We start from the raw sequence: 13528 nt of genomic DNA, 5'->3' as shown, positions 1-13528 counted from the left end.
CCTACATACATCTCAGGGGTGTGGAAGTGAAGAGCAAAACATCACATCTCAGACAGAGGAGATTTCCACCACGTGGAGTGGGGTAGACCACAGGGAGCTGTGTGGCAGACCGTCACTTCATTGACAAACACAAGCACATTTCAACATGAGCCAGACATGATAAAAAGTTATAAAGACTGGGGAAGTTTGAATGACAACGCAGATGATGTCACAGCTAAATACAGTACTATAGGCCACATATACGTTTGAGTAATTTAGCAGACACTCTTATCCAGAGCGACTTACAGGAGCAATTAAGGTTAAGTGCAGACAGATTTTTTCACCTAGTCGACCTTTCGGTTACTGGCCCAACGCTCTTAACCTCTAGGTCTACTGTACCTGCCGCCCTCACATGTAGGCTAAGTACTGCAGGAATACAATTAAATTCAATTGGCACAGACACAAAAATTAGGACAGGCTGAGTGAAATGACCATGAAGTCTTAGATTAGTGGTCATGAAGGAAAATACCATAATTGGGACGCACACCCTTAGGTACTTACCTGGGAGACACCCAGAAAAGTCACAAGCCTGTGCCTGAAGCTACGGCAAGCCTTAAAGATCATGTCGGTCATATTCCCTGAAAAAGGCACCTCTTCGAATAATGTAATGATCAAATATGTTGCATCCCATCAGGGGATATAACATTCTAACTAGTAGATCCAAAAGCAGAAGTATTGGCAAGGACATACCACCGTTTTTCAGACCAGGTTCCTGCTTTTGATTACTACCTGGCTTGAAGAGGGGCTTTTTTTTTTTTTTTTTAGCTTTGAATACATTTTTAAGAAACACTGAAAAAGCCAGAGACCAGGGAATAACTGTCTTCGTGTTTCCCAATTCGCACCTTGTAAAACAGACATTCGTCATGAAAAAATTGCTATAAAAGAAAAGCCTGGCTCAGAGGTAAGGTTTCTTTCGTATCGTCAAGACTCTTCTGTGTACCACACACGGACGTACACTGGCCTGAACACACAGACGGACTGTACAGACCTAAATACTTGTAAGAAAAACACAAATAAGATACATGGCTGGGTGGGTGGAGGGAGGGAGTCGACTGTCCAACTGTCATTTCCTCTCAAGATGGGCTAATGGACGTTTTGAACATAAACACACATCCCAGTTGGGACACATTGATACACACACACCTCTATGCCTGAAGGTACTCTAACATCTAAAATACACATGTGCACAATGAGAGTATTAGTTCTGTGCTGGAATGATGCTGTGGCAGATAGCATGGATAGTGTTTCTTTGTGCTGTGACGTCACCTTCTCTGAGACCTGAGGTGTTTGTCAGAAGCTGTGGTTCCCTGGTTTGGTGGTACCTAAAGGTTAACCTGTGATAAGCGAGTCTGCCCACTGTTCATGTCCTATGAACAGCTGGCATTGATTGTACAAAACATTAGGAAATCCTGCTATTTCCATGACATAGACTGACCAGGTGAATCCAGTTGAAAGCTATGCTCTCTTATTGATGTCACCTGTTAAATCCACTTCAATCAGTGTAGCTGAAGGGGAGGAGACAGGTTAAAGAAGGATTTTTAAGCCCTGAGATAATTGAGAAATGGATTGTATATGTGTGCCATTCAGAGGGTGAATGGGCAAGACAAAATGTTTAAGTATGGGGTATGGTAGTAGGTGCCTGGTGTGAGTGTCGCAAGAACTGCAACGCTGCTGGGTTTTTCATGGTCAACAGTTTCCCATGTATCAAGAATGGTCCACCACCCAAAGGACATCGAGCCATCTTGACACAACTGTGGGAAACATTGGAGTCAACATGTGCCAACATCCCAGTGAAACGCTTTCAACACCTTGTCGTCCATTTCCCAATAAGTTTAGTCTGTTCTGGGCAAAGGGGGGTGCAAATCAATATTAGGAAGGTGGGTATGTGTGTGCATGACGCAACAGATGACAACATCATAAAAAGAACTCCAGACTCTTGTACCAACATAATTGTTTTGTTATTCAAATGGTACCTCCGACAGACACACCCTAGCAACCACCTGGGTTACAAAGCTGCAGGAGAGAGGTTGATACTCACAATCCTAGAATCACTATACAGTCCTGCTTCATTAGACAGAGTAATAAACGCTACAAATTAATAAACAAGCCTTGGGCAACGCAGAGCATGGGCAGCAGTAAATATGCAAGCAAAACTAAAAACAAACACTCACTCACTTTCAGGTTTCGGTTAACACCACCTGATAAGTTCTTCTTTGCAGTGGGAGAGTTGTCTTTGGAGTGTGGCAGTGACCTGGCTGTGGAAAGCCCCAGTTTTTCTAAAGTCGATATTAACGAAGCTTAGCCTTCCCTTCTTCCTTTAAAGTAGCAACACAACAATAAGCAACAAGTGCAGGTGCGTGTAGCAGAAGAAACTAAAATGATATTTAATAACAGATGCGTAATAGTAATAAAAGTGATTGTGGTGATGATTCTTTCAATCAACCCGAAGCACATTGTTTCTTATGAGCTAAAGCCTCCAAGCTAAATAGCATACCAGCCTCCTCAAACCAAACTAAATGGAAAGGATACCAGAATGACTGGTTCACACACAGCAACGTGAACATTTTCTGCCAGTCAGCAATACCTGTCATGCCAACCATTTGTTTGGAGTCAAAGTGGATAATGGCAGTAGTGTGACTTTTTGTAATCTCTCTAGGATAGGCCTGCTGTCACAGAAGGAGAAGAGATATCACACCTTTACATCAGATTATGTTCCTGGCTGCGTGTATCCAAGCAGGTTATGGTCAAGTATTAACTTTCTGCTTGTGACTCATTGTCAATGATTGATATCTACTAGCAATGGAAACCAAGATGGCCTTCCTCCCTTGTAGTTTGACCCCTTCTCCCTGGCTGGGGAAAACCTTGTCATGCCCGTCATCATAATATTATCACACTTACAATTACATCAAGCCTTTTGACACTGCATAAACAGGAACAAGGAAGTCAAAGACAATTTGAGATGTACATACTGTACCCAATGTGTCATTTATGATAATGTAATTGCGTAGAATGTGCCAGAATATTCGAGAAATTACAACTGATTGACACTTTACAGTTTAAAATGAACTACAACTGATTGACACTTGAAGGTTTAAAATGTACTACTGTAAAACCACTGTAGTGGAATAGAGATACAACGAGTGTACAATATATTAGGAACACCTGCTCTTTCCATGACATACTGACCAGGTGAATCCAGATGAAAGCTAGGATCCATTATTGACGTCACTTGTTAGATCCACTTCAATCAGTGTAGATGAAGGGGAGGAGATAGGTTAAAGAATGATGTTTAAGCCTTGAGACAATTGAGACATGGATTGTGTATGTGTGCCATTCAGAGGGTGAATGGGCAAGACAGAATATTGAAGTGCCTTTGAAAGGGTTTTATGGTAGTAGGTGCCAGGAGAACCGGTTTGAGTGTGTCAAGAACTGCACCGCTGCTGGGTTTTTCACGCACAACATTTTCCCGTGTTTATCCAGAATGGTCCACCGCCCAAAGGACATCCAGCCAACTTGACACAACTGTGGGACACATTGGAGTCAACAAATCTGTCGTTCTGCCCCTGAACAAGGCAGTTAACCCACTGTTCCTCGGTAGGCCATCATTGTAAATAAGAATTTGTTCTTAACTGACTTGCCTAGCTAAATAAAGGTAAAAAGGTGATCCTAATGGTTTGTACACTCAGTGTATGTGGACAGATTGGAACTATATAAGAGCAGAATTTCAGTCTCGCTTTATACTGTCTTCAACTTAACTCTTCGAACGCTCACTCAGTATTGACCCTAGAAATTAGATGAGGTGGCTGAATGCTGCAAAGCAGTGAGTGCCACATGGTTTACTGGTTGATGTCCCTTTCCATTCAATCAACAGTGGACTGACTCATCAATTCCTCATATTAATAAATTGAAGAAAAAACAGCTAACACTATCAAGGTTAGGACCCATATTCAGCCTGTAGATATTTAGAGTAATAGTAAGTAGCCTATAGAGCATGACAGAAATACCCCCCTACAGAACAAGAACATCATGGTCTGGGCTAATGCATAATCACAATCTATACCTGAGCTATTTTGTATCTGAGGGTCAAACACGGTGTATGTCAGAGGTCATTGACAGACACTGTGGTCTATGTCATTTTCATATACAAATGTACAGTATATCGACAAGATAAGTCAACTGGAGGAAGGTCATGTTTTCAAAAATGGAATGTGTGCTCAAATAATACCAGGCTATTGCCAGTGACCAAAATGCATTTTGATAGAAATGAATGCTTACTCTGAATCACTGTAATTTACACCACATGTATAATACATTTATTAAAACTGTTACAGTTAATAGCTATTAATGCATATAAAATCCTATTTAAACAGAGCAAAGCCTCAATCCAAATCTAAACAACAAATGGAGCCATCACGACCATAAAAATGGCAAATTACCTGTTTAAAGTTTGTTTGGTTAATCTCAGGCTCAATGTAGAGCAGACTATCCTTCAAAGATATCATTTAGAAGTTATAGACTTCAGTTTTCCCTTAATCCAGTTTTAAAGTACAGTATTCACCTCACTATTCCACACTCTACACTCACGCACTCCATGCCATGTCAGGTACTCTACAGTACAAGTAAAGCCACTGCCTAGCAGCAGCAAGTCTTGGGAGTGGTTGCAATGTTCCTCAGTTTAACCCTCTCTTGCCTGCATAGATCGCGAGTGCACATAATGCACAGAATGCAGCCAACACAACACTGATACCTTGCATAACTAAATAGGAACATTTTAGAAGAGTACGCATGCGTGTAATTGAGAAACACTGAAGGGAGTATCTTTACTCAAATCGCCTGTTTACATTTAGCTAATTAAATAATTATGCCAGGAGAGCATTTCAGGATTCAGGAGCTCTGCAAACAGTTCTGCTCAAAAACTTGAGTGTGTGTGTGTGTGTCAGTGTTTGTGTGCAGACTGGCGTGGCGTGGGGGCTAGCCTATTGGAGTGGAGTATGGAAACGTGCATTTGTTTCCAGTTGTTTGGGGTGAGGCTTGCAGCGCTACAGTACAGGAAAGAATGACTGGTTCACACACAGCAACGTGAACATTTTCTGCCAGTCAGCAATACCTGTCATGCCAACCATTTGTTTGGAGTCAAAGTGGATAATGGCAGTAGTGTGACTTTTTGTAATCTCTCTAGGATAGTGTCATGTACTGTCATGTTGTGTCTTGTCTCTGTCCTTTCCCTTCACCCTGTCTCCCTCTGCTGGTCGTTGTTAGGTTACCTTTTCTCCCCCGCTTTCCCCCAGCTGTTCCTTGTCTCCTCTGACTACCCATTCACCCCGTTTCCCACCTGTTCCCTTTTTCCCTCTGATTAGGTCCCTATATCTCTCTCTGTTTCTGTTCCTGTCCTTGTCGGATTCTTGTTTGTTGTGTTTCATGCCTGAGCCAGACTATCGTCATGTTTGCTGTAACCTTGTCCTGTCCTGTCGGAATCTGCCGGTCTATCTGAGCCTACCTATGTTTGGTTATTAAAGAAGCTCTGTTTAAGTTAGTTCGCTTTTGGGTCCTCATTCACTCACCATAACAGAAGAATCCGACCAAGAATGGACCCAGCGACTTCGGATCCTCTCCACTCAGCCGTCGGGATCCAGGGAGCGATGCTAGGCAGACACGAGCAGGAAGTGTCTGCTGCTCGACATGCCGTTGAGACCCTGGCCACCCAAGTCTCCAACCTCACAGAACAGGTTCACCATCTCCGCCTCGATCCACCGGCCACTTCCAGGGCTTTCGAATCTCCGGAGCCCAGAATCAATAACCCGCCGTGTTACTCTGGGGAGCCCACTGAATGCCGCTCGTTCCTCACCCAGTGTGATATTGTGTTTTCTCTCCAGCCCAACACTTACTCCAGGAGCACTGCTCGTGTCGCCTACGTCATATCTCTCCTTATTGGACGGGCTCGTGAGTGGGGCACGGCAATCTGGGAGGCAAGGGCTGAGTGTACTAACCAGTATCAGGACTTTAAGGAGGAGATGATACGGGTTTTTGATCGATCTGTTTTTGGGGAGGAGGCTTCCAGGGCCCTGTCTTCCCTATGTCAAGGCAATCGATCCATAACAGACTACTCTATTGAGTTTCGCACTCTTGCTGTCTCCAGTGGCTGGAACGAGCCGGCCTTGCTCGCTCGTCTTCTGGAGGGTTTCCGCGCAGAGGTAAAGGATGAGATTCTCTCCCGGGAGGTTCCTTCCAGCGTGGATTCCTTGATTGAACTCGCTATTCGCATTGAGCGACGGGTTGATCTTCGTCACCGAGCTCGTGGAAAGGAGCTCGCGCTCTCCGTCGCCTCCCTCTCCGCATCACTACCATCTTCCTCTGCCGGCTCGGGTGCTGAGCCCATGCAGCTGGGAGGTATCCGCATCTCGACTAAGGAGAGGGAACGGAGAATCACCAACCGCCTCTGTCTCTATTGCGGTTCCGCTGGTCATTTTGTCACTTCATGTCCAGTAAAAGGCCAGAGCTCGTCAGTAAGCGGAGGGCTACTGGTGAGCGCTACTACTCCTGTCTCTCCTTCAAGATCCTGCACTACCTTGTCGGTCCATCTACGCTGGACCGGTTCGTCAGCTTCCTGCAGTGCCTTAATAGACTCTGGGGCGGAGGGCTGTTTTATGGACGAGACCTGGGCTCGGGAACATGACATTCCTCTCAGACAGTTAAAGGAGCCCACGGCCTTGTTCGCCCTGGATGGTAGTCCTCTCCCCAGGATTCAGCGTGAGACGCTACCTTTAACCCTCACTGTTTCTGGTAATCATAGTGAAACCATTTCTTTTTTAATTTTTCGTTCACCTTTTACACCTGTTGTTTTGGGCCATCCCTGGCTAGTTTGTCATAATCCTTCCATTAATTGGTCTAGTAATTCTATCCTCTCCTGGAACGTCTCTTGTCATGTGAAATGTTTAATGTCTGCTATCCCTCCTGTTTCCTCTGTCTCTTCTTCACAGGAGGAGCCTGGTGATTTGACAGGGGTGCCGGAGGAATATCACGATCTGCGCACGGTGTTCAGTCGGTCCAGGGCCACCTCTCTTCCTCCACACCGGTCGTATGATTGTAGTATTGATCTCCTTCCGGGAACCACCCCCCCCCGGGGTAGACTATACTCTCTGTCGGCTCCCGAACGTAAGGCTCTCGAAGATTATTTGTCTGTAGCTCTTGACGCCGGTACCATAGTCCCCTCCTCCTCTCCCGCCGGAGCGGGGGTTTTTTTTGTCAAGAAGAAGGACGGGTCTCTGCGCCCCTGCATAGATTATCGAGGGCTGAATGACATAACAGTGAAGAATCGTTATCCGCTTCCTCTTATGTCTTCAGCCTTCGAGATCCTGCAGGGAGCCAGGTTTTTCACTAAGTTGGACCTTCGTAACGCTTACCATCTCGTGCGCATCAGGGAGGGGGACGAGTGGAAGACGGCGTTTAACACTCCGTTAGGGCACTTTGAATACCGGGTTCTTCCTTTCGGCCTCGCTAACGCTCCAGCTGTCTTTCAGGCATTAGTCAATGATGTCCTGAGAGACATGCTGAACATCTTTGTTTTCGTTTACCTTGACGATATCCTGATTTTTTCACCGTCACTCCAGATTCATGTTCAGCACGTTCGACGTGTCCTCCAGCGCCTTTTAGAGAATTGTCTTTTTGTGAAGGCTGAGAAGTGCACTTTTCATGCCTCCTCCGTCACATTTATCGGTTCTGTTATTTCCGCTGAAGGCATTAAGATGGATCCCGCTAAGGTCCAAGCTGTCATTGATTGGCCCGTCCCTAAGTCACGCGTCGAGCTGCAGCGCTTTCTCGGCTTCGCGAACTTCTATCGTCGTTTCATCCGTAATTTCGGTCAGGTGGCAGCTCCTCTCACAGCCCTTACTTCTGTCAAGACGTGCTTTAAGTGGTCCGTTTCCGCCCAGGGAGCTTTTGATCTCCTCAAGAATCGTTTTACATCCGCTCCTATCCTTGTTACACCTGACGTCTCTAGACAGTTCGTTGTCGAGGTTGACGCGTCAGAGGTGGGCGTGGGAGCCATCCTTTCTCAGCGCTCCCTCTCTGACGACAAGGTCCACCCATGCGCGTATTTTTCTCATCGCCTGTCGCCGTCGGAACGTAACTATGATGTGGGTAACCGCGAACTGCTCGCCATCCGGTTAGCCCTAGGCGAATGGCGACAGTGGTTGGAGGGGGCGACTGTTCCTTTTGTCGTTTGGACTGACCATAGGAACCTTGAGTACATCCGTTCTGCCAAACGACTTAATGCGCGTCAGGCGCGTTGGGCGCTGTTTTTCGCTCGTTTCGAGTTCGTGATTTCTTATCGTCCGGGCTCTAAGAACACCAAGCCTGATGCTTTGTCTCGTTTCTTCAGTTCTTCAGTAGCCTCCACTGACCCCGAGGGGATTCTCCCTGAGGGGCGTGTTGTCGGGTTGACTGTCTGGGGAATTGAGAGGCAGGTAAAACAAGCGCTCACTCACACTCCGTCGCCGCGCGCTTGTCCTAGGAACCTTCTTTTCGTTCCCGTTCCTACTCGTCTGGCCGTTCTTCAGTGGGCTCACTCTGCCAAGTTAGCCGGCCACCCTGGCGTTCGGGGTACGCTTGCTTCCATTCGCCAGCGTTTTTGGTGGCCCACCCGGGAGCATGACACGCGTCGTTTCGTGGCTGCTTGTTCGGTCTGCGCGCAGACTAAGTCCGGTAACTCTCCTCCTGCCGGCCGTCTCAGGCCGCTTCCTATTCCCTCTCGACCGTGGTCTCACATCGCCTTAGATTTTGTCACCGGACTGCCTTCGTCAGCGGGGAAGACTGTTATTCTTACGGTTGTCGATAGGTTCTCTAAGGCGGCTCATTTCATTCCCCTTGCTTAGCTTCCTTCTGCTAAAGAGACGGCACAAATCATCATCGAGAATGTTTTCAGAATTCATGGCCTTCCGTCAGACGTCGTTTCGGACAGAGGTCCGCAATTCACGTCTCAATTTTGGAGGGAGTTTTGCCGTTTGATTGGGGCTTCCGTCAGTCTCTCTTCCGGCTTTCACCCCCAGTCTAACGGTCAAGCAGAACGGGCCAATCAGACTATTGGTCGCATCTTACGCAGTCTTTCTTTTCGTAACCCTGCGTCTTGGTCAGAACAGCTCCCCTGGGCAGAATACGCCCACAACTCGCTTCCTTCGTCTGCGACCGGGCTATCTCCTTTTCAGAGTAGCCTCGGGTACCAGCCTCCGCTGTTCTCATCTCAGTTCGCCGAGTCCAGCGTCCCCTCCGCTCAGGCTTTTGTCCAACGTTGCGAGCGCACCTGGAAGAGGGTCAGGTCTGCACTTTGCCGTTATAGGACGCAGACTGTGAGGGCTGCTAATAAGCGTAGAACTAAGAGTCCTAGATATTGTCGCGGTCAGAGAGTTTGGCTCTCCACTCAGAACCTTCCCCTTAAGACGGCTTCTCGCAAGTTGACCCCGCGGTTCATTGGTCCGTTCCGTATTTCTCGGGTCATTAATCCTGTCGCAGTTCGACTTCTTCTTCCGCGATACCTTCGTCGCGTCCACCCGGTCTTCCATGTCTCCTGCATCAAGCCCGTCCTTCGCGCCCCCGCTCGTCTTCCCCCCCCCCCCCATCCTTGTCGAGGGCGCACCCATCTACAGGGTCCGTAGAATTTTGGACATGCGTCCTCGGGGCCGTGGTCACCAGTACCTCGTAGATTGGGAGGGGTACGGTCCTGAGGAGAGGAGTTGGGTTCCCTCTCGGGACGTGCTGGACCGTGCGCTGATCGAGGATTTCCTCCGTTGCCGCCAGGTTTCCTCCTCGAGTGCGCCAGGAGGCGCTCGGTGAGTGGGGGGGTACTGTCATGTACTGTCATGTTGTGTCTTGTCTCTGTCCTTTCCCTTCACCCTGTCTCCCTCTGCTGGTCGTTGTTAGGTTACCTTTTCTCCCCCGCTTTCCCCCAGCTGTTCCTTGTCTCCTCTGACTACCCATTCACCCCGTTTCCCACCTGTTCCCTTTTTCCCTCTGATTAGGTCCCTATATCTCTCTCTGTTTCTGTTCCTGTCCTTGTCGGATTCTTGTTTGTTGTGTTTCATGCCTGAGCCAGACTATCGTCATGTTTGCTGTAACCTTGTCCTGTCCTGTCGGAATCTGCCGGTCTATCTGAGCCTACCTATGTTTGGTTATTAAAGAAGCTCTGTTTAAGTTAGTTCGCTTTTGGGTCCTCATTCACTCACCATAACAGATAGGCCTGCTGTCACAGAAGGAGAAGAGATATCACACCTTTACATCAGATTATGTTCCTGGCTGCGTGTATCCAAGCAGGTTATGGTCAAGTATTAACTTTCTGCTTGTGACTCATTGTCAATGATTGATATCTACTAGCAATGGAAACCAAGATGGCCTTCCTCCCTTGTAGTTTGACCCCTTCTCCCTGGCTGGGGAAAACCTTGTCATGCCCGTCATCATAATATTATCACACTTACAATTACATCAAGCCTTTTGACACTGCATAAACAGGAACAAGGAAGTCAAAGACAATTTGAGATGTACATACTGTACCCAATGTGTCATTTATGATAATGTAATTGCGTAGAATGTGCCAGAATATTCGAGAAATTACAACTGATTGACACTTTACAGTTTAAAATGAACTACAACTGATTGACACTTGAAGGTTTAAAATGTACTACTGTAAAACCACTGTAGTGGAATAGAGATACACTGAGTGTACAATATATTAGGAACACCTGCTCTTTCCATGACACAGACTGACCAGGTGAATCCAGGTGAAAGCTAGGATCCATTATTGACGTCACTTGTTAAATCCACTTCAATCGGTGTAGATGAAGGGGAGGAGATAGGTTAAAGAATGATGTTTAAGCCTTGAGACAATTGAGACATGGATTGTGTATGTGTGCCATTCAGAGGGTGAATGGGCAAGACAAAAGATTGAAGTGCCTTTGAAAGGGTTTTATGGTAGTAGGTGCCAGGAGAACCGGTTTGAGTGTGTCAAGAACTGCACCGCTGCTGGGTTTTTCACGCACAACATTTTCCCATGTTTATCCAGAATGGTCCACCGCCCAAAGGACATCCAGCCAACTTGACACAACTGTGGGACACATTGGAGTCAACAAATCTGTCGTTCTGCCCCTGAACAAGGCAGTTAACCCACTGTTCCTCGGTAGGCCATCATTGTAAATAAGAATTTGTTCTTAACTGACTTGCCTAGCTAAATAAAGGTAAAAAGGTGATCCTAATGGTTTGTACACTCAGTGTATGTGGACAGATTGGAACTATATAAGAGCAGAATTTCAGTCTCGCTTTATACTGTCTTCAACTTAACTCTTCGAACGCTCACTCAGTATTGACCCTAGAAATTAGATGAGGTGGCTGAATGCTGCAAAGCAGTGAGTGCCACATGGTTTACTGGTTGATGTCCCTTTCCATTCAATCACCAGTGGACTGACTCATCAATTCCTCATATTAATAAATTGAAGAAAAAACAGCTAACACTATCAAGGTTAGGACCCATATTCAGCCTGTAGATATTTAGAGTAATAGTAAGTAGCCTATAGAGCATGACAGAAATACCCCCCTACAGAACAAGAACATCATGGTCTGGGCTAATGCATAATCACAATCTATACCTGAGCTATTTTGTATCTGAGGGTCAAACACGGTGTATGTCAGAGTTCATTGACAGACACTGTGGTCTATGTCATTTTCATATACAAATGTACAGTATATTGACAAGATAAGTCAACTTGAGGAAGGTCATGTTTTCAAAAATGGAATGTGTGCTCAAATAATACCAGGCTATTGCCAGTGACCAAAATGCATTTTGATAGAAATGAATGCTTACTCTGAATCACTGTAATTTACACCACATGTATAATACATGTATTAAAACTGTTACAGTTAGTAGCTATTAATGCATATAAAATCCTATTTAAACAGAGCAAAGCCTCAATCCAAATCTAAACAACAAATGGAGCCATCACGACCATAAAAATGGCAAATTACCTGTTTAAAGTTTGTTTGGTTAATCTCAGGCTCAATGTAGAGCAGACTATCCTTCAAAGACATCATTTAGAAGTTATAGACTTCAGTTTTCCCTTAATCCAGTTTTAAAGTACAGTATTCACCTCACTATTCCACACTCTACACTCACGCACTCCATGCCATGTCAGGTACTCTACAGTACAAGTAAAGCCACTGCCTAGCAGCAGCAAGTCTTGGGAGTGGTTGCAATGTTCCTCAGTTTAACCCTCTCTTGCCTGCATAGATCGCGAGTGCACATAATGCACAGAATGCAGCCAACACAACACTGATACCTTGCATAACTAAATAGGAACATTTTAGAAGAGTACGCATGCGTGTAATTGAGAAACACTGAAGGGAGTATCTTTACTCAAATCGCCTGTTTACATTTAGCTAATTAAATAATTATGCCAGGAGAGCATTTCAGGATTCAGGAGCTCTGCAAACAGTTCTGCTCAAAAACTTGAGTGTGTGTGTGTGTGTCAGTGTTTGTGTGCAGACTGGCGTGGCGTGGGGGCTAGCCTATTGGAGTGGAGTATGGAAACGTGCGTTTGTTTCCAATTGTTTGGGGTGAGGCTTGCAGCCCTACAGTACAGGAAAGGGCTCCTCCTTTGTTTGTAAACACACAGCACAGCGGCCCAGGGGTGCTGCTAACTGGGAACTATGGCTGGGTGGGTGTACCTACTTTCTATCAGCATGTCACATGTGCAACTTTACTCCACACACAGAGACGTGTACAAAGCTCTCCCTCGCCCTCCATTTTGTCAATCTGACCATAATTCTATCCTCCTGATTCCTGCTTACAAGCAAAACTCAAGCAGGAAGTACCAGTGACTCGCTCAGTACGGAAGTGGTCAGATGACGCGAATTCTGAACTACAGAACTGATTTGCTAGCACAGACTGGAATATGTTCCGGGATTCATCCGATGGCATTGAGGAATATACAACATCATTCACAAGCTTCATCAATAAGTGCATCAACGACATTATCCTCACAGTGGCCGTACGTACATATCCCAACCATAAGCCATGGATTATAGGCTACATCTGCACTGAGCTAAAGGCTAGAGCTGCCACTTTCAAGGAGCGAGACACTAATCTGGACATTTATTTGAAACCCGTTATGCCCTCCGACCAGTGGTGTAAAGTATTTAAGTAAAAATAAAAAAGTACTACTTAAGTTACTTTTTGGGGTACTTGTACTATACTTTACTATTTATATATTTATATTTTTAACTACTTTAATTTTACTTCACTACATTCCTAAAGAAAATAATGTACTTTTTACACCATACATTTCCCTCGCACCAAAAAGTACTTTTTACATTTTGAATGATTAGCAGGGCAGGACAATAGTCCAATTAACGCATTTATCAAGAGAACATCACTGGTCTTCCTTACTACCTCTGAGCTAGCAGACTCACTAAACACACCTTTTGTTTGAAAATGATGTCAGAGTGTTGGTGT

General features: G+C 45.7%; 1 protein-coding gene across 8 annotated transcripts in view; it reads right to left on the bottom strand.

Moving 5' to 3' along the window:
* Positions 1-13528, bottom strand: part of LOC110486394 (rho GTPase-activating protein 27) — a 37883-nt gene that overhangs the window by 9639 nt on the left and 14716 nt on the right. For 2 of the 8 annotated variants that reach the window (XM_090196476.1, XM_090196478.1), the window contains exon 1: positions 4476-4669. The exons of 4 other annotated variants lie outside the window; for them this stretch is intronic. In XM_090196476.1, coding sequence (XP_090052602.1) covers positions 4476-4541 — 66 coding nt within the window. In that variant the 5' untranslated portion in view covers positions 4542-4669. Of the gene's footprint in view, positions 1-4475; positions 4670-13528 lie in introns of those variants that run through there. 2 more of the 8 variants (XM_090196479.1, XM_090196477.1) reach the window with 2 other exon arrangements.

The sequence above is a fragment of the Oncorhynchus mykiss genome, chromosome 13 (genome assembly GCF_057628025.1).
Source record: "Oncorhynchus mykiss isolate SJ-2025 chromosome 13, ASM5762802v1, whole genome shotgun sequence".
Classification (NCBI taxonomy): Eukaryota; Metazoa; Chordata; class Actinopteri; order Salmoniformes; family Salmonidae; genus Oncorhynchus; species Oncorhynchus mykiss.
This window is presented reverse-complemented; position numbering and strand designations above follow the sequence as displayed.